This window comes from Delphinapterus leucas, chromosome 14 (genome assembly GCF_059928025.1).
Source record: "Delphinapterus leucas isolate spDelLeu-1000000601 "Yukka" chromosome 14, BTC_Dleu_Yukka2, whole genome shotgun sequence".
NCBI lineage: Eukaryota > Metazoa > Chordata > Mammalia > Artiodactyla > Monodontidae > Delphinapterus > Delphinapterus leucas.
The window spans coordinates 42222808-42244665 of NC_143142.1; the positions used below are offsets into that span (position 1 = coordinate 42222808).

General features: G+C 38.4%; 1 protein-coding gene and 1 non-coding gene across 3 annotated transcripts in view; both read left to right on the forward strand.

Moving 5' to 3' along the window:
• PSMA8 (proteasome 20S subunit alpha 8) overlaps positions 1-7073 on the forward strand; it is a 44488-nt gene extending 37415 nt beyond the window's left edge. For both annotated transcript variants that reach the window (XM_089895020.1, XM_022586873.3), the window contains 3 exons: positions 3452-3571; positions 3687-3749; positions 5979-7073. In XM_089895020.1, coding sequence (XP_089751146.1) covers positions 3452-3571; positions 3687-3749; positions 5979-6083 — 288 coding nt within the window. In that variant the 3' untranslated portion in view covers positions 6084-7073. The remainder of the gene's footprint in view (positions 1-3451; positions 3572-3686; positions 3750-5978) is intronic.
• An 11231-nt stretch (positions 7074-18304) lies between these two features.
• TRNAA-AGC (transfer RNA alanine (anticodon AGC)) lies at positions 18305-18376 on the forward strand. Its single transcript has one exon. It is a non-coding gene; the product is annotated as a tRNA-Ala (tRNA).
• The last annotated feature ends 3482 nt before the right edge of the window (positions 18377-21858 follow it).

Genomic DNA, 21858 nt, shown 5'->3' on the forward strand with positions numbered 1-21858 from the left:
AACATGATCTGATTTATATTTTAAAAGTATCTCTCTTTTTTTTTTTTTTTTGCGGTACGTGGGCCTCTCACTGTCGTGGCCTCTCCCGTTGTGGAGCACAGGCTCCGGACGCGCAGGCTCAGTGGCCATGGCTCACGGGCCCAGCTGCTCCACAGCATGTGGGAACCTCCCAGACCGGGGCACGAACCCGTGTCCCCTGCATCCGCAAGCAGACTCTCAACCACTGCGCCACCAGGGAAACCCTAAAAGTATCTCTTTTATTGAGAACAGATTGTAGGGTAGAAGCAGGCAAACAAGTTAGGGGACTCTTAATAATTCAGGCAAGACCAGATTTAGATCAGGGGCAGTGGCCAGTGAAAGGTGGGGATAGATCCAGTCTATTCTGTAAAGGAGGAGAACCCAGAAAGCAATATCCTGGATCCTAAGTGAAAACAGTATTCTAAGAAGAGTTGATCAGCTGAGTCAGTGCCACTGATGGATCAAGTAAGAAGAGGACATGAAATGATTTAATTTGGTAACAGGTAAGTCATTGGTGACTTCGGCAAGGACAGCTTGGATGGAGCGATGGTGAAGAGCTTATAAGGCCAAGTGTTTTGCTGTTGTAGGTAACACTTTAAAACAGGAACAAAGTTAATATGTTGTATATTTCAGAGCAGTGTTTCTCAAAGTGTATTTCTTTTGATGTTAATAGGTGTAATGTAAACAAGCTCTTTAAAGCTAATTAACTTTGAGAGATGTTTTTCTAAAGAAATTTAATAAATTTTGTTACGTTCTGCATCTTCTAAAAGGCATTATAAATATTCTAGAAGCAGCTAAAGTAGTAGTCTCCAAGATTACTTGAATTTGGAACCCTTTTATCATAGATCCTCTCTCCACCCTGGTATTCTTTGGAAAATATTTTAAAGGTCATTTAACCATCATTTTTAGGAAGTATATTAGGAAGTGCTTTGGGGATCAGCATTTGTTGAAGGGAAGGGAACCAGATTAGGCTGAGGGAAAAGTTGGACTGCAGTGCAATCTCAATAAAGGCCTCATCAATCCCATGGGAAGCCCTGGATCTGGGGTAGCTCTTCAAAGTTGTTCCAAGTTGGGGTGAGGGGACTGGACATTAATAGCTCTTCATCAATCAGTCATTGGACTTGGGCCAACCCTAGATAGTACAAGACCTTAGATGAGGCAGCTCTTGTTAACAAAGGCACCTCTTAAAGAAAGTTAAGAGCTGAGGGCTGTGTGCCATTGGCACTTCCAGCAACTGTAGGAATAAGGCTTTCATTTCTGAAGGGGAGTGAGGCAGTATGTCACAGGATCTACTCAAAGGTGTATTCGTGAGTTATTGTTCTTGGCTCCTAACAACAGAGATGCGATGATTCTTCACACAGAAGGATTTATTTCTCCCACATAACGAGAAGGTTGAAATAGGCAGTTGCTTGTGTTTGTCTCTTTTATTATCTTAGTCTTTTCTCATGCTCTCAAGGTAGTGACTAGACCTCCAGCCAACATGTCTGCATTACAGGCAGCAAGGATTACTAGAAGTTTCACCCAGTTACTTCCACTTGTATATACCTTTTGGTAACAGAGGGTAGGACATGACATTTTTCAGCAGGCACATTGCCTAGAGTTCTGTTACAAAGGAAGAATGGACATTGGGGTTGGCAGCTCATATTGTTTGCCACAGAAAATCGTCATTAATCTGGATAGGCAGGCAGGAAAAACACTGCAAACCCATCAGAGTCTGTTGAAGTGAGCTGGAGTGGGTGATCGGGTTGCAGGGAGGGTAGGGGCATGAGTGTGGCAAGAAGCAGCTAGATTTTAGGAAACCAGTCAAATAGGTTAAGAGTTAAAGGATTTTGACATCAGCAATCGGAAGAGGTGGACAGGAACGTCACCAGGAATTTACAAGGTGACTTTTAAAGGCTCAGTGAGATTCTTGGACAAACCACTACCTTATGTACTTCCTCTCTGGGCAGCAACCAATTAGTTAACCAAAACAAACTAGAAGGTGATAAACTCCAAAGTCATACCAGGCTGAAGTCTTTACCTTTGATCTTAATGAAATTTCAAGGCCACAAAATGTGATTTAAAATTTCACAGCTATTTAGTTTAATCTTCTGAAATATAAAGGTATCAAAAAAGTTCTGTCAAGCAGCAGAACTATATACTCATGTAGTACAAAAGGTGTGTGTTCATTCTCACTTCCTGAGAGACTCCTTTGAGATCTCTTTCCAGTAATCATAATACCTACCAGTTGGAACTGAGACATCCCCCATTTCGTGCCAGAATCCTTCAGTGAAAGGATGGGCCTTTCTGCTGGTTCTTTTCTCTCTCTAGAGACATCACAGCAAGGGGCATGTGGCAGCATGGGGTATAGAGTTCAAAGCTTGGATTGGTGATTCCGTCTACTTGGTTTCAAAGCTCAGATCTTCTACTTACCCGCTATATGATCTTGGGCAAGATTACTTAAGCCAGTGGTTCACAATGGGGGTGATTTTGTCCCATCTAAGGGACACTTGGCAATGTCTAGAGACACATTTGGTTGTCACAGCTGAGGCCGGGGTGCTGCTGGCATCTAGTGGATAAAGGCTGCTAAACATCCTACAGTGCACAGGACAGCCCTCACAAGGGCAGAGCTATCCAGCCCAGGATGCCAACAGTGCTGAGGCTGAGAAGGCTCTTTTAACCCTGTATGAATTAGAGTAGTAACAGTTCCTATTTAATCGTTTTTGTGATGGTTAAGATGAGATAATCCATGTAAGGTGCTTAGCATAGTGCCTGGCACGTTAAGGGCTCTGTTAATATAAATTACTGTTATCATCATTATCATTACTAGTACTGGATACTGAGACTAAATGGAAAGAACATGCCATATACTACTTGTAGTCATGCAGCCAGGAAAATGCATTTACCTCTTCCCTTCATTTGATGAAAATTTCCAAAGAACAAAGAAAAATGGGGCATGGAACAGAAGCAGCCTTTCTTGCTTATAGTCGAAGGATATAATGAATCAGTAATTAGTATACTTATATTCTAAGTTCTAAGAAAATGATGCGCAGTCCTATCCACAGAAACAACTTTCTTCTTCACAGTGATGTCCTTTTTTTTCTTTTCTTCTTTTTTCATCATATTGCAAAGTTATGTCTCCTTTCCTCTTCACATCTTTTCGAGTTTCAACTCTTTTAATCTTTTCTGACTACTAAGGACTTTGGAGCCATTAAGGAAATAGAAAGCACTGGCTAGGAAAGCATTGGTATATTTGAAAGTCAGGCATGCCATCACCACAGATTATTCATATAGTAATCAGATGAGCTGTTGAAATGTTTGCTAAATCTTCGAACCTACAATCTTCATTTAGTAATTACGCTAAGAAATATTGGAGTAAGCTCTAAACCTCACTTAGTAACCATAAGTTCATTCATATTGCAGTGATATTAATAATTATCTTCTATCTTTCAAGGCAAATGCAATAGGTCGAAGTGCTAAAACTGTCCGAGAATTTCTAGAAAAGAATTACACAGAAGATGCTATAGCAAACGACAGTGAAGCTATCAAATTAGCAATAAGAGCTTTGCTGGAAGTAAGTGATCTAATAAAGCATATACAGAAAAGCATGATTTTTCCCCTCATTCAGTCGCCTTTTAAAACAGAGACTTTCCTGAAGTAATTCTAAAATTGCACTTGTTTTACATTAGGTTGTCCAATCTGGTGGAAAAAACATTGAACTTGCTATAATAAGAAGAAAGCAACCTTTGAAGGTAAGTCATTAACCAAAGAGGAAAAAATATCTGTAGTATAAAGTATTTTGACAAAATTTAATATGTTGTTGACACCTGTGAATCTTTTATTATAAGCCTGAAACATCCATTAGCATCCACTGACACTATGATGACTTCTGTTTTGTTTCTGTAGCCTAATAGTCACTAATTTGTACATGCTTATTACACAAGCAGTTATCTATTCCTAGCCCTCTGGGAAGACCTAGATGTGCTGAGATCTATATATAGGCCTACCCCATTTAGTATACGCTCTTATAAGTAGGAACCCCTACTGAGTCAGTCCTATATAGGGTCAGTGTAGCATATTCCTTACAAAGATTCATTCCTGGCACCATATAGAGAACAGTTACTCTTCCTGTCTTTACATCTTCTGAAATCAAGATTAGCTTCTAGCCAGTGTCATTCCGCTGCCATTTATATAATTGTTGGCCCTCTAGGCTTCTAACACAATGTTATCCTTCATTATGTCAAAAAACCACCCTTGGGCTTCCCTGGTGGCGCAGTGGTTGAGAGTCCGCCTGCCGATGCAGGGGACGCGGGTTCGTGTCCCGGTCTGGGAGGATCCCGCGTGCCGTGGAGCGGCTGGGCCCGTGAGCCATGGCTGCTGAGCCTGCGCGTCCGGAACCTGTGCTCCGCAACGGGAGAGGCCACAGCAGTGAGAAGCCCGCGTACCGCAAAAAAAAAACACAACAAAAAAAAAAACCCCACCCTTTCTTGATTGCCTACTGGTTTTTATCTATTTTCTCTACTTTTCATTTATGAGTGCCTTGAGCTTATGTAAGACTTGCATTTTAATATCTAGTGTGATAATCTTTCCATATTTCTTTATGGCAAGTCTAGCATTATTATTTGTACACCTTTTGTCAGCCATTATGTGTTAAAACTGCTAGACAGCAAAATAAAGTATTCAGAATGCTGTGATAAATTGTTCCAAATATTGTGATAGAGGACTCATTGGCTAAAGAGCATTTGAAATGTGTTTCACTATTGTTCATTAGGTAGAGCTTCACACTGTTTGCTAACTAGCTGTCCTTTAGCTGAGAGTATACAAAAGCACTTGCATGGGAAACTATATGAAAAGTGCGCTAAAAAGGATTATTTTACATATAACTTCTGTTTTAAAGAAAATATTTCAAGGGGAAATAATGTTAAAATCAGTGCTGTGTGGAGTAGTGGTTTTTGCTTTTGTTTCTGTTTTCTTGACAGTTTTTTTGTTGTTGTTATTGTTGTTTTGACACCAATGGATGGGGATGCAAGGAGAGTGCAGGAGCAAGTTTCAATGAATAAGAGAAATGGGGACAGGGTAGTTGGGTCTGCCTCTGCAAGGCTCCACATAAATAACCAGGGTGCTGAGCACAGAGTATGGAGATAGGAAATGGGTCAGGTTGTCACCCCTGCTGCCAAGGACTCAGGGACAGATGTGCCAACACCACAGGGACACAGAACCACTGAGTCCAGAGATATGTACACACCTGGACAGACACACACACACAGATATACATATAGTTTTATTTATGAGTGGTAGAATGGTATGTGTACTGGCACCAAAGTTACACTATCTTTCCACATATTTCACAATAGGCTGTGTAGTGAATAGAGCCTGTGCTTTGGAATTGGATAGATCTGGGTTTAATTTCCAGCAGATACATTTGTTTAACCATATGATCTGGAGCAAGTTGCTCCCAACTTTGATTTCAAATAAAATAAAATTGATTTAAATAAAATAAAAACTGTTTTGCTCTCTACTCAGTAGCTGTAAACAAAGCACAGTGTAAATCATCATTTTCCTGCCTTTGGCTAGTCCATGAGCTGATAAAATAGACAAACCTTTTTAAGAATCACACAGTGGGGTAGGGATAGGAGTTCAGTAATGAGTTATTTGCTCATGAATAGAATAAGCCTCGCATAAAAATGTTTTCAGAGTTATCATATATAGGATATGTAATGCAATGTTGCATTTGCCCAGCTTTCTATATTAGCACACGAGAGTGGAAATGTCATAGAGTTCTGGTTTTGTCCATAATTGTTACAAGTATGTTGCTTTTGAACCTTGTGAAATATTTCATTATATATTTGAAGTTATAAAATATAATGTTATAAATAGAACATAAAAATTTATAAAATATAATTGGGTTCCTTCACATTATAAATATTTAGAAATTATTGCTATAATTGAAATTTGCTTTTTAAATTTTTTTCTCTTTTCAGATGTTTAGTGCCAAAGAAATTGAATTACAAGTAAATGAAACAGGAAAGAAAAAGGAAGAAGCAAAGAAGAAAAAATCAAAGAAGACTGCCCAATTCTTAGGATAAACCCTGGGAGCTTTTAATATTTTGTTGTGCTCCTTAGAATTATTTAGTGAAATTTTAAGGAAATAAGTTAATTTGCAACATTACATTTAGTAGTTACGTGTTGTTTTGAGAGTGCCATATTTGTGGCTGTCTTCAGTCTATTACATGGACAAACATACATTAATATGAAGATTTTCTTTGAAAAGAGAGTTCAGTAATTGTTGAAAGCAGTCAAGCCCGAGACTATATAACTTGCCTTGTATGTTACTTTTTTCATACATGCAAATTTAATTAATAAAAATGTTTAATTAAAAATTAATAATTTGGTGCCATTTGAGCATAGACTGTCAGTTAAAGATAGCTATTCCAAAATAAACTGAATATACTATTGACTTGCATTTCTAGATGAATGATAAAAACATCCTTGTGTTGGTGAATTGCCAAAATTTTGTCAGAGCCTTTTAAAGAAATTTTAAAATATTTTGTTATATTTATTTTACCTTTGTTATTTTATAAGTTGCAGTACAGTCATCCCTTGGTATCCAAGGGGGATTGGTTCCAGGACCCCTTGTGGATACCGAAATATGCAGATGCTCAAGTCCCTTATACAAAATGGCACAGTATTTGCATTAACCTATACACATCCTCTTGTATACTTTATATTTTCTTCCACTTTTATTGAGATATAATTGACATACAGCACTGTATAAGTTTAAGGAGTACAGCATAATGATTTGATTTAGAAACATCATGAAGTGATTATCACAATAAGTTTAGTGGACATCATCTCATATAGATGCAAAATGAAATAAACAGAAAATAATTCTATTTCTTGTGGAGAACTCTTAGGATTTACTCTCTTAACAACTTTCATATATAACGTACAACAGCATGAATTATATTTACCATGTTGTACATTACATCCCTAGTACTTATTTATCTTACGCCTGGAAGTTTGTGCCTTTTGACTGCCTTCATCCAATTGCCCCTTCCTCCAACCTCTGCCTCTGGGAACCACAAATCTGATCTCTTGAGTGAGTTTGTTTGTTTTTTCTTTTTTTTTAAAATTTATTTAGTTTATTTTTAGCTGCGTTGGGTCTCTGTTGCTGTGCACGGGCTTTCTCTAGTTGTAGCAAGCGGGGGCTACGCTTCGTCGCGGTGCACAGGCTTCTCACTGCAGTGGCTTCTCTTGTTGCGGAGCATGGGCTCTAGGTGCATGGGCTCAGTAGTTGTGGCTTGCGGGCTCTAGAGCGCAGGCTCAGTAGTTGTGGCACATGGGCTTAGCTGCTCCATGGCATGTGGGATCTTCCTGGACCAGGGATCGAACCCGTGTCCCCTGCATTGGCAGGCGGATTCTCAACCACTGTGCCAGCAGGGAAGCCCCTGGAAGTTTGTACTTCTTAATCTCTCTCATCTATTTCTTTCCTCCTTGTACACGCCCTCCCCTCTGACAATCACCTGTTTGTTCTCTGTATTTATAACTCTTTCTGTTTCCTTATTTTTTGTTCATTTGTTTTGTTTTGTAGATTACATATATAGGTAAAATGCACTATTTGTCTCTTCTGACTTCTTTCACTTAGCGTAATACCCTCTATGTCCATTCGTGTTGTTACAAACGGCAGGATTTAATTCTTTTTTATGGCTGAGTAATATTCCGTTACACGTGCGCGTGCATGCACACACACACGTGTGTATATATTTTCCTTATCCATTCATCTACTGATGGATACTTTGGCTGCTTCCATATCTTAGCTACCGTATCAGTAAATAATGCTGAAGTGAGCATAGGGGTACGTATATCTTTTCTAATTAGCATTTTTGTTTTCTTAGGATAAATACCCAGGAGTGGGGAATTCCCTGGCAGTCCAGTGGTTAGGACTTTCACTCCAGAGGGTCTGGGTTCAATCCCTGGTCGGAGAACTAAGATCCCACAGGCTGTGCAGTGTGGCCTAAAAAGAAAAAAAAAATACCCAGGAGTGGAATTGCTGAATATACGGTACTTCAATTTTTAATTTTGTTGAGGAATTTCCATACTGTTTTCCATAGTGGCTGAACCAATTTACATTCCCACCATCAGTACACAGGGTTCTCTTTTCTCCACATTCTCGCCAACACTTGTTATTTGTTGTCTTTTGGATAATAGCCATTCTAACAGGTGTGAGGCGGTATCTCATTGTGGTTTTGATTTGCATTTCCCTGGTGATTAGTGATGTTGAGCATCTTGTCATGTGCCTGTTTTCAATCTCTATGTCTTCCCCAATGTCTTTGGCCCTTGTTGAACATTATAGTGATGGGAAGGCGCCACATAATTGTTGAATATATACTGCATGCAGGGTCCCTGAAAGTGGATTCAGACACTGGTTAAGTAAAAATGGGGGGACCTCCGGGAAGCGAGGGATGTGTTGCGATACCACACATGGCCCTGGGAAGCCTTCTCACGAAGGTGCATTCACCTACTCCTCATCCTCATAGAACGTTCTTTTCGTGCTAAGTACCAGAAACAAACGATATGGTCCTTGTCTTGAAGACATGTTTCCTATATGGGGCGAAATAGGGACACACCATCCAAATGATACGGTTGTAATTCCACCCCTTATTTTTATTAAACAACCACTCACATAGTGCTTACTACATGCCAGACACTGTTTTGAATTCTTTATAAACGTTAACTCACTTAATTCTTATGAGACACATTGTATAGTTTATGCCCGAAGTGCTGATGCTTATAGTGTTTACACCACGGCTATCCATCGAAATGGACACATTTCTGCCCAAATCTTCCTCACAAGGCTGTATCATAGGAGGCAGAAGCTTTTCTATCTCATTGGTTTTATTCTTCCTGTAACTGGCATGAGAGTCAGATTATTTTTGACTCAATTGCTTTGTTTTACTTTGGAAATCTAAGTATTGTTTTGGTCACGTTTCGCTGATCTATACAAAATGATTTTTTATTTAATGTGAAGTTTTAGCCAAAATATATTCAAACATTATTGCTATTTAAAATGTCAGTTTTACCTCTTTTACTGGAAAAATGCAATATGCAAGCACTTTGTGCTTTACTGGAAAAATGCAATATGCAAGCACTTTGTGCTTTTCCTCCCTTGTATCCTCAAGGTGAGATGATCACAAACATTTGTTTTTGGGAATCAGCTAAACAACTTCTCTTTCCATCATTAGGTTATCATTAACTATATAGTCTGCAAACAATCTCTCACTACAAGCAAAGAAATGCTGGATAAGATCTAATAAACATAACATATGCCCTTTAAATGCATAACTGAACTCACAAGAAGTAAGGGAAATCCCCAGAGGCCAAAAACAGAAAGGGGTTGAGAATCAGAGAAGGCATTAGAGCAGATGCCGGTGCTGCCCAGGAGAAAGCTGTACTGGCAGAATAACCAAAATAAGAATGAGACGATAAAAAGCCTAGAAACACAGCCACCCTCATTGGGATACTTGGGTTATGGCAGCTAGCACTGCGTATCTGTGGGTAAAGAATAAGTGCTTCAATAAATGGTGATAGGACAACTGGTTATCCATTTGGAAAGAAAGAAAATAGGACAACTGGTTATCCATTTGGAAAGAAAGAAAATGGAAACTCTACTTCACACCATTTTTTAAAAAGTCAATGTCAGATGAATTAAAGACCTAAACATAAAAGGTAAAACGTTTAGAAGACAATACAGGAAAATATCTTTAAGACCTTGTACCTAAACAAGCTACAAAAAGTGCTAACACTTAAGGAAGAGATTGATAATTCAACTCTGAAAATGTAAGCTTCTCTACATCAAAAGATACCATAATGAAAGTGAAAAGACGGGCCATAAATGGGAGAAGACGTGTAACATATAACTGATAAAAGGTGTGTGTCTGGAGTTTATGTAGGACTGTTGGTTCAAAGGAATAAAAAAAAACAATGCAAGAGAAAAATGGATGGACCATTTAAACAGGCAGTTCACAGAAGAGAACACCTGGATGATTTTCTCTTTATGAGGAGCTTATTAAGTAATGCTCTACCACACTAATCCAGGAAACACATATTAAACTATGATAAGACACTACTTCACAGCCATCAAGTTGGAAAAAATTTAAAATGACTGTGTAAAATTTTTTTTTAGACTATATAAAATGTTGGTGAGCATCTGGTGCCCAAGAAACTCCTATACTGCTATTGGACTTTAGGACACCTGCTCTGGGCAACAAGGTAGTGAGATCTAGAAAGTCAAAGAGGCAAGTGTCCTTCAGCCAGTAATTCCACTCTGAGGTATACAGCCTACAGAAACTCTAGTATATGTGCATAAAAACAATCACCTATAAAGGCATTGCTTGTGATAGCAAAAAAAAAAAAAATTGGAAGTAACCTAATATTCATCAACAGGAAAATGACTGAATAAATTATGATTTATTCATACAGTAGCATACCATATAGCAGGGAAAAAGAAGGCACTACAGTTACATGTACACAACAGGTATATGTCTCCAAAACACTGAGCAAAAACTAAAGCCAATTGTGAGAGAGTATACACAAAGGAATGTTTATAGCAAGCTTAAAGACCTACAAAGCTAAATATAGTGTTTAACAGATACAGTGAGGTAAAACTGAAGAAAAGCAAGGGAATTAGTTGTTGCAAAAGTCAGGACATGAGTACTTCTGTTGGGAGCCGGGGAGAGAAATGCACAAGAAAGGTAAGGCTTTTATAAAGCTGGGTGGTGAGCATGTGCATGTTCACTTCATTATTCTCTAAACTGTACATGTCAATTATCTATACTTTATTATGTATCTTACAATTATAAATCCAAAAAACATTCAATGCAGAAAAAGTGTAAGAAAGTTTAAACATGCATACCTTGCCCTCAAGAAGCACACTGCTTAAGAAAACTTAAAAGCATGCGTAACTATAATGTATTGTGTTGTCTATGTATGTATCCATATGTAGTAAAAATAAAAAGCAAAATCAGGACGGTTGGAAGAGAAGGGAACACACGGGGCTTCGACTGCACTTGACACATCATATTTCTTTATTTCTTGAATAGTGGATGGTATAAGAGTGGTCATTACAATATTCCCTTGTCTGACAGAGCCAGAGACAGCTTTGCTTCATTACTAAGGTTAGCACTTATTCCTTTCTAAAAGTTTTTTCCCTCATTCCTGGTCATCTTGAGGATGATGACCAAGTGAGTGAAGTAATGAAAGACATGACAATCTCACCATCATCTGAAGTGAAGTCATGACTAATTCTCTTAGGAAGCAGATCTGCAGTTTGCACAGTAAGTTTTAAAAGACACTTGGAAGCAAGTAAATTTCTAATTGATCTTTGGAAAAGGATGTGATTGAAATAAATACTCTCCAAGTTTGCAAAAAAACCCACTTAATCTCATATTTCATATTTCCTTAGGGCTCTTCATTCCAAGTATTCCCATGCTTTGTCTTGTTTAATTGAATACATATATAAGTATATCTATACATGTATATATATATTTCATACATTGACATTCCTTTAGAAAGAAATTAAGCAGTTACTTTATCATAACTCCATATAAATTTTCATTGGTTATTGAGGGGTCATAAAAATGCCTCATCTAATTAAAAATTATAAGAAGGTTTTTCACTGTTTTTTGTTTTGTTTTGTTTTGGTTTTTTTTGCGGTACGCGGGCCTCTCACTGTTGTGGCCTCTCCCGTTGCGGAGCACAGGCTCCAGATGCACAGGCTAAATGGCCATGGCTCACGGGCCCAGCAGCTCCACGGCATGTGGGATCTTCCTGGACCGGGGCACGAACCCATGTCCCCTGCATTGGCAGGCAGACTCTCAACCACTGCGCCACCAGGGAAGCCCTTCACTGTATTTTTAATAGAGTTATAAAGGTATACTGTGCTTCACCTATCATAGAGAAAACAGGTCACAAGAATATTTTCTGTAAGATCTTGATTTCAAGAAGCATATATCAGAAATAAACAGAAGAAATGCATGTAACAGCCTCATTTAAAGGAGACTCTCATTTTTAATAACTGATACATTCACGTGGTACACAAATTTTTAAAAAATTGTATAAATACTCCATCTCATTTTGGTCCCCCAGTAACTAAGTTTCTCTTCTTGAAGGTAACGGATGTTATCAGTATGTTTCTACTGGTATTTTCAGTATACTTCTATTGATATTCCATACATATACAAACATGAATATATCTTTTAATGCAAGTGGTAGCATACTGTACACTGTTCTGTATCTTGATTTTTTCACTTAACATATCTTTGAGGATCTTCCCATGAGAGGATCATTCTTTCCAACGTACAGATATAAGGTTAAATTCTTAACCAGTCTTCTACTGATGATCATTACTGTTCATGGTGTTGCTACTGCAAATAATGTTGCAATGAATAAACTTTTGTTTGTCATTTCCCATAGTTAGAAGTATATTCACAGGATAAATCACTAGAATTAGAATTTCAGGGTGAAAAATATGTTATACAATTATACAAATTTATGTTTCTCCTAACAGTGAGTGAGGGTCCCTCTGCTATACCTTTCCCATTGTAGTTGCATTGGCTTTGTATGGTATCAACTCAGCTAACCTTGGAACTATTTCCCAGAATTTTCTTTCCTATATGGCTGCAAGTTTGAGTTGGCCACAAGAGAAATTTGCACAGTATTTGAAAGGCAGAAGAGAAGTAGCTCCATATAGGGCACCAGCACTGTAGCAGCTCACAAAGGATGTTGGTTTGCTGGCTCACTTTATTGGTGTGGGGAGGCATCCAGGCCCATAGCTACTCTAGTTCCTCCAGATCTTACCGGATCTCCTCCTTCATATTCTTTGCTAACAGATTCTTTGCATGCAGCTTCATGGCAAAGGACACCAGCTTTTCCTGTAGGTCACCAGCATTGCCAAGGTTGCAGATGGTGAAAGATACATGAGGGCACTGTTTGTCCCCATGGGTTACAGTTTATTCTCACCCTCCCCACTTCACATCCAACTTTCCTTCCTGACTACCAGAATGAGCTGACACCAGCGACAACAACCTTGCACAGACTTCTCCATCAACTCCCACAATTGTGTGAGGTCTAATTCCTAGAGGAAGAAAATTGCTTATTTGATACCACAGTGGTTTTGCTTCTCTAATTGAACTCAAACTAATAAAACAGTGCTTCAAACTTTTTTGCCAATAAATAGGTGAAATCTCAATATATAATTTCATAGCTATTTACTTTGTATTTTTAAAAATTTACCCAAATAATTTTGATTTGCATTTCTTTTATGAATGATGTGGAACATCTTTATGTTTGTTTAAAAGTCTTTTGAATTTTCCTCCCATTGATTGTTCATATCCTTTGCCTAATTTTTCCAATAGGTTTTGGTTTTTTCCCACATAATTTGTAAGAGCATTTACTATATTTGTGAAATTACTTTTTGCTTACATGTTAAAGCAATGTTAAAGCAAATCTACTATAGTAGATGAGCCCACACAGTTTGCTTCTCTTTTTAAATTAAATTAAATTTAATTTAATTTATTTGGCTGTGCTGGGTCTTAGTTGCAGCAAGTGGGATCTTTGTTGCCGCGTGGGGGATTTTCAGTTGAGGCATGTGGGATCTAGTTCCCTGACCAGGGATTGAACCCGAGCCCCCAGCATTAGAAACGCAGAGCCTTAGCCACTGGACCACCAGGGAATTCCCCAGTTTGTTTCCCAATAACAAATCCCATTGTTGATTGCAATCCTCCAAGCGAAAATCTAGGAACTAAAAAAAAAAAAAAAAAGTCTAGGAGCCAAGACTCCTCCCATTTTGTGTCTCTGCCATCTTCAACATGCCATTTTCAAACACTCCCAAGACTTCTGTGTCCATTTAAGCTACCAAATGCGAAAGAATCTGAGGTATCAATTGTGATTTAAAAACAAAATACTCAGTATACTAGAAACAGAAGGGAACTTCCTCAACATGATAAGAACCCAAAGTTAACATCATATTCAATGGTGAAAGACAGAAAGCTTTTCCTCTAAAATCAGGAACAAGACAAGGACACCTACTCTCACCACTTCTATTCATCAGTGTATTGGACATTCTAGCCAGAACAACTGAGCAAGAAAAAGAAATAAAAGGCATCCAATTTGGAAAGGAAGAAGTAAAATCATCTTTGTTCACTGATGTTTATTAGTTCTAACATTTTTTAAATGGAATCTTTGGAGTAGAAAACAAAGTTCCAGGATAAAAAAATCAACAAACAAAAATTAGACGCATTTTATACACTAACAATGAACAATCCAAAAAGAAAATTAAGAAATTCCATTTACAACAGCATCAAAAAGAATAAAATTCTTAGGAATAAACTTAACCAAGGAGGCAAAAGACTTGTGCACTGAAAACTGCAAAACATTGCTGGAAGAAATAAAAGAAGACATAAATAAATGGAGAGACACCCTGTTTTCATAGATTGGAAGACTTAATATTGTTAAGATGTCAGTACTACCCAAAGCCGTCCACAGATGCAATGCAATCCCTATCTAAATCCCAGTGATTTTTTTTGCAGAAGTAGAAAAATCCATCCTAAACTGAAAATTAAAGAAAAAGTGCTGATTGTGGTTTCCTATGTCTTTGCTGACTAACATAAGCTAAACTAGTGTTTCTCATGCTTTAATGTATATATGAATCTCTGAGGATCTTTTTAAAATGCAGGTTCTGATTCAATCAGTCTGAGGTAGAGCCCATGAGTCTTTTCTGTCAAGCTCCCAGATGATGGATGCTTAGGATGCACTGGCATCACCTAAGTACTTGTTAGATCTCATTAACTAAGTATTTAGGAGACATCTACACGTAGCCCCTACTACAGTCTGTGTGATCTCCCTTCCCCCACCTTCCCCATACCTCTTTGCTTCATCTCTTGCCATTCCTGCCATTTCTGCCATCCTTCATTCACCTCAAGCCACGCTGGCCTCCCTGCTGTTCCTCATAAACACTAAGCAGGCTCCTGTCTCAGAGCTTTGAAACTAACTGTCCTCTGCCTGCAGTGCTCTACCCGTACTCTATGTGGACATGGCTTGCTCCTGTACTTCCTTCCATTTGCTGCACAAATGTCACCCTATCAGAGAGGTTTTCTCTGACCATCATTTATAAAATAGGACTCCCACGCCCCAAACACCTAACACCTGAAATATGTGTTTGTATGTGTTTACTGACTGCCCCGCCCCATTAGAATTGTAAGTTCCACGTCTATTTTGTTCGTTGGTGTATGGCCAGTGCCTAGAACAGTCTGAGCTTACAGTAGGTAGTTAATAAATACTTACTGAATGAATATTAGAGAGCCATTCATTTATATTACAACTTAAAAATCCAAAATCAGATACCAGTTGTTTCCATGTTTCTTACTTAAAATTACTGACTAAGATGAGATTGTTCTTTGCTTATCTTATTCTAGCATAATATCATATTTGTTGATAATGGATAAAGTAATAGGAAAGAGGTTTTGAAAAGTTCTCCAAATGATGTGTTTGGTGAATTATAATTCTGTCTTTGAAATACATATAACATGTGAGTGGATCACGTATATAAGGCTGGCCCACCTGCACTAGGAATTCAGGGACAATTCAAGGCCACCTTTTTTCAGACATGATATTTGCATTTTGATTGTGTCATGTTTTCTCTATGCCCACTTCAGTTGAGATCTTTTGGTTAAAAGAAACAAAGGTTCACTCCAGAAAGGATTCAAAGAAACAAGGGCCCTCATGGGGAATTACAAAACTGGGAACAACAACATCATTTTGCCTCCTAGGAATGGCAGCGTTAGAAATGTCAGCATCAGGAACTTTTGGATCTTAACTCTAACGCTGAAGCAGTAACAGGATCAGTTCCTTTCAGCACATCTGTTCTTCTCTCTTTACTGTCTGACTTTCTCGGTCTCATTTTCTTTCTTTAACTCACGGTTTATGCTAACTCATGGTTTCTTTTCCCTTATAACCTTCTAGCTCATACATGTGCATTATGGCCTCTCTAGCTTCTCTTTCCATTATAATCATGTAGCTTCAGCTTCCACAGTTAACTTCCCTTCTCTTTCCAAGGTTCCCAACTGCAATTCTACACGAGTAAATATGTTTGGACCAGCTGATATTTTTGCATCAGGCCTGGGTAGGGTCATTGTCGCCAAAGGAGTGGCTGCCCTTGGGCCAGCTTCCTGTTGCTTGTCCAGTCTGTGGTGGCCAGCAGCTTGGGGTCAAGTGGTTCCACCCCATGATGCCCTTTTTGTCAGTAAAGCAGCTCTATTGCAAGGGGCTGCGTATGTGACTGACCTGGGGAGCACACACATGCTTCCTCTCACAGAAAAGACTTTTCTCCTCCTCCTTTTCATCGATTGAGCTGACTCTGGAAACTTCTTATGACTCACCACAGGTAGCCCTCTCCAAGAAGCCTTTCCTCGGGCTTGATTAGAGGCCCAACCTCTGTGTCTCCAAGGTTCTTTGTTGTGACCTGTCTCATACTGTCTATAATTGTTTCACACTTGTATCTCCTACTAGAATGTGGGCATCTCTGGCTGAGAAAACTATAGTTATTTTTCATTTAAAATATTTATGGTATTATGTGTGCTAATTATCAATTTCTTGACTCTCAGCTACAAATCTGCCTTTCTTTGCCCTCTTTTGTGATAGCAGAGCTGGACCCTGGTAACATTTCTCCTTTGCCAGCTAATGAAATGTTACACTTCGCCAATAGAGGGCACTGAAGTCACACTGCAGAGCCACAGCAACAGGTAACTAACTATTTGGCTTACGGATTCTGGTACTCCGCTGTTATGAAGTACAGATCACTCCAGTTACACCCGCAGGCCATGCTTTCCCCACCTTCAGGGGCTTTATAGACCAGCAATGGCCCATTTCATCTGGCAAGTTTCTTCATCCCTGCCAGGCTGTGTGCTCCATGCCCCCTTGGAGGAGGTCTGAATCTCAGCCATGGGAACTGTCCCTCTCCTAATCCCTGGTTCTTTTAATGCCCACTCTCCCTCTAGCTGGAGGGTATAGATGCTTTTTTGCATCTGCTACTCTAAGGATGCCTTAGAGTCAGTCCTCTTCTACTCCTTTCAGTATCTAACCACCTTCTAGTAGCTAACAAATTTTTATATTAAATTTTAGCTCTTCAAAAAATTGATGTGGTATCTGTCCCCTGAATGGACCCTGGCTAATATAACATGTAGTGAGGCTTTTACTGGTATTTTTAAATGGACCCATAAATAAATAATTTATACTTTTCTCAGTTTTCATTTCTAACATGGCAAATATTGATAGATACAATCCACACAGACAAAAGATTTTAGGGGTCCTCAGTAAGTTTTAATAGTATTAAAGTTTCCTGAGATGAAAAAGTTTGAAAACAGTTGCTTTATTGCAAGTCTTCTAAGAGTTTTGATATACAAATGCACATTGCAAATCTGAATTTAAACCCAGATCTAACATACCTAAAGCTTTAGGAGATGGTGAGGTCGACAACTTTTAAGTCCTGAAAACCTGAAACTTTTTTCTCATTCAGAAGTTTCTTAAAAAATAAAAAAAGAAAAGAATCACACCTTATCAGTTAACAATGTAATTAAAATGAAATACATTAGTTGGGATTACTTGACAGTATAGGAAAGATATAATGAAGAATTTGTTGAAACTTAGAAGACAGAGTCTGTGGGAAGAATACCTGGAAACAGAGAGGTGATGGTGGGTGAAAGGTTTTAGCTGTTTTGCCTGGGACCTTGACTTCCTTCCTTCCTACCACAAAACCTCACGATACTGTGTCAGAAACTGCAGGTTAAACAGTAAAATAACAGACCTTTCTGAAAGAAACTTATAGAGTCTCAAGAGAAACAGGGAAGTAAGGAATATACTAGGAGAATCTACTAGGAGGATCACCCAAGAGGAAAACAAACATAATGGGGGGTTTTGCTGGGGAGGGGGTCAAAGAAGACTTCCTTGGGAAAGTTCTTCCCCCACCTCTTTGCCTGGCAAGAGGAGCATGGCACCACAAGAAGATGTGGGAAAAGGGAGGTGGTAGCCAGAAGTGATGCCAACCAGCGGTCACATCACGATGGGACCTCTATTCTACATTTGGGTTACTCCGGAGACACTGGGGGAGAGGAGGGGCATGTGGTGACGGGGTGGGGGGCATGGAAACTTACTAATGACGCAAGAAACCACAAATTTTTGTTTTGGAGAGGCAAACATCAAACAATTAAACCACTTGAGGAAACATTACATCAAGAACAAGACTAGGAACTCAAGGGGAGGTGTAGCTCAGTGGTAGAATGCGTGCTTAGCATGCACAAGGCCATGGGTTCAACTCCCAGCACCTCCATGTTTGATGGCAGCAAAAAACAAAAACAAAACATGGCCCTGAGCTGATGTGATGTCAAAGCCTTCATCTTGGGACTTTCCTGGCAGTCCAGTGGATAGGACTCCTTGCTTCCACTGCAGGGGGCACGGGTTCAATCCCTGATTGGGAAACTAGGATCCTACAGATCTGGCATGCTGCATGGCCAAAAAAAAAGAACAAGACTAGGAAGCATACCATTGTTATTATTCAACATTTTCCTGGACATTATATCTAATCAATGTGATAACACTACAGAAACACATGATCTACAAATTCATTCATTGAGTCAAAAATATTTATGAAACACCTACTATGGGCCAGGCATTGGCCCATATATATGGGTATAGCAGTGAACAACAACAAAAGATCCCTGTCTTCATCAAGCATCATTCTAGAAGAGGCAAATTGAAATGTGACCTCTCAGCATTTCACCTAGTTCAACACTTTTATCTTGGCTTCCTGACTTCACCTGTTTTGATTTTTTTTGCCTTGGCTTCCTGACTTCACCCTTTTTGGTTTTTCCCCCTATCTCTCCAGCCTCTCCTCCTTCTCTAGTTCCTTTTATTGGCTTCTTTTTCTATGCTACCATGAAATGCTGAGGTTTGATATGGGTTCTTCTCTCTTTACTGCACCTGCTCTCCTTCCATCATAACATTTACTCCCATTACTTCAAGTATAATCTATACTGTCAAGAAGTGCAGGTAGAAAGGTAATATAAAGCCTAGTTTTTGTTTCACTTTCAAGTTCCATTTGATCTTTCTTGAACTCTTGATCTTTTCCATCAGAGCTGCTCCATCTCCAATCTTCCCCATGACTGTGAATGCAATCACCATCCACCCAATATCTCAAGCTAGAAATGTTAGTCATTCTTAACACCTTCCACTCCCTAAGCTACTTTACTCAATTTACCACTAACACCCACAGATTTTTACCTCCAAGATATACTTCAAATCTGTCCACTGCTACCAACTTATTTCAAGCTGCCATCATCTCTCACCTGCAAGAGCCATCCAACTAGTTTCTTTGTTGCTTCTTTTGCCTTCCCCAAGTCCATTCTCCATATAATAACTAGAATGGTGTTTTAAGAATGTACGTTACTCAGAAAATGATGGGGGTACATCAAAAGGATACAGGAAACAACTTAAAAAGGAGTTCTCACTGTCCAAATCTCGGACAATTTGAGAATCAAAATAAGTCATGGCAATTACTGATCATAGCCCATTGACTAAAACAGAATGCATGAACCCATGCTGATACATACATGAGAGAAATGGGAAAGCTATTTCTTTCAGTAGAATGTCAAACAATAATGTAGAAGAAATGAGTTTTAAAAAATCACTATTTTGCGGCCACCATAGTAATAACTGATTCAGCCAAGTCATTAATGGATGCTAAAATTAATAAGACAAAGCTTGATGAAGAACAGCATATTTATATAGTCTCAAAATATGTCCCACCACATTACTTATTAAATACAAAGAGGAAAAACAGTTAACTTTATGGTGAGAAACTTGGCGTATACCAACACAGACAAGTGATCAAATTTAAGGTAAACAGTAATAACGTAAACTTACATAATGTATCTCCTAATGTGACACAGAGGACATAACATCACTCATGCAGTATTCCTGTCAAAATGCATAACCTGAATCTGATCATGAGGAAACAACAAACAAACCCAATTGAGGACATTCTACAAAATAAAGGGCCTGTTGTTTTCAAAAATGGCAATATCATGAAAAAGAAAGGCAGAGAACTGTTCCACACTGAAGGAGACTGAAGAGATATAAAACTGTATGCAATGAAAGATTCTGGATTGGATCCTGGATTAGAAAAAAATTTGCTATAAAAAACATTATTGGGACAAAATGGAAAAAGATCTGTTGATTAAAGATCTGCTGACTAAATAGTTGTATCAATGTTAAATTTCCTACTTTTGTTAGTTGTACTGTGGTTATATAAGTCCTTGTTTTTAGGAAATATAAACTGAAGTATTTGGGGGTAAGGGGTAAGTCTGCAACTTGCTTTCAAGTAGTTTAGGGGAAAAGTGTATATAGAATTGATTCTCATTATTTGTGGTGATTGTGTTCTATGAAGTTACAGAACACTGAATTAGCAAATACTAAAAAATCGTGACTAGGGAAATACAGAGTTAGGTTCCTCTAAGCCTCTGGTCATAACGTGTTTTTTTTTTCCACCCTTCAATGTATCAACATGTCTTATGTGTTTCTGTTTAAAGATACCTTATTTAATATATATTGTTGATTCATTAACATTGAACTCACAACCAATAGCACTACAACTCATGCCTGAAAGAAGCGTATCTAACACATATATTCTCTGTAAGGCATGTAACCTAGGAACACTAGACAGCACTTCAGCACTGTGCCTGAGCACCATTTTAAACAGTGACATCATCAACAAAAAGTACAAAAATATGAAAAACATGGCACTAAATAGGCTGCAAAAAGGATACTTGTTTACAGTATGAGAGCTAAAACAAGAAGGCAGAGCCTTGTTTGAGCTCACTTGGGAATGTGCACATTTGGCAACTAAAATTTTCCCTCCTCTGCAAATGTCTGCAAAAGACCTTGCAAGTACCACAGGGCATGAGGGGAGGAACAAATATATTTTAGGTAGGGGGTTTGGTAGGGGGTTTGAATTTGAATTTGCAAATACAGAATGTGTGAGTAATGAGGACCGAGTGAGTATGTTTACTATATATGCATACACACACACACTTATACACAAAGAGACAGAGCAAGTGATGAACAAATCAAAATGTTAAAATTGGTGAATCTGGATGGAGAGAATATGGGAATTTTAAGTACTATTTCTTGCAGCTCTTCTCTAAATTTGAAATTATTTCCAAATAAAAAGTTTTCAAACGTAAATTGATTCATTTTTACTCCTCTGCTTAAAATATTTCAATTGCTTTCATTTACACATCACATGACCTTTAAGCCCTGAAGGTGGTCAAGCCCCTTTTGGCCTCTCCAAAGGTCATTTAGGCCACCCTTCCCCTAGTTGTCTCACAGGCATTCTTTTAATTCCTGGAACACTTCCCTATCTCCATAGCGAAATTAGATCCTATCCATTACCCTCTTTTGAAGCACCTTGTTCTTTTCTTTCATAGCATTTATCATAATTTGTAATTATACATGCAAACAACTATGTGTTTGTATTTCATAAACGTGTAAAATGATCATTATGAAGACATTTTAGAAGTATGGAACTATGCAAGTGACTTGCTTTAAATGTTTAAGCATGGAAAATTATTTCGGCAAAGGTAAGTTCTATAAGTTATATACAAAATCATACTTCACAAGCAAACAATGGACAAGGATTAGAAAGTAATATGCAAAAATTAGAATTCAGCCAGAATGATAGAATTACAAATGGTTAAATATAGAAATTGTTTTCTTTTTAGGTTCCTTTCAGTAAGAAAGAAAAATAATCCTAAA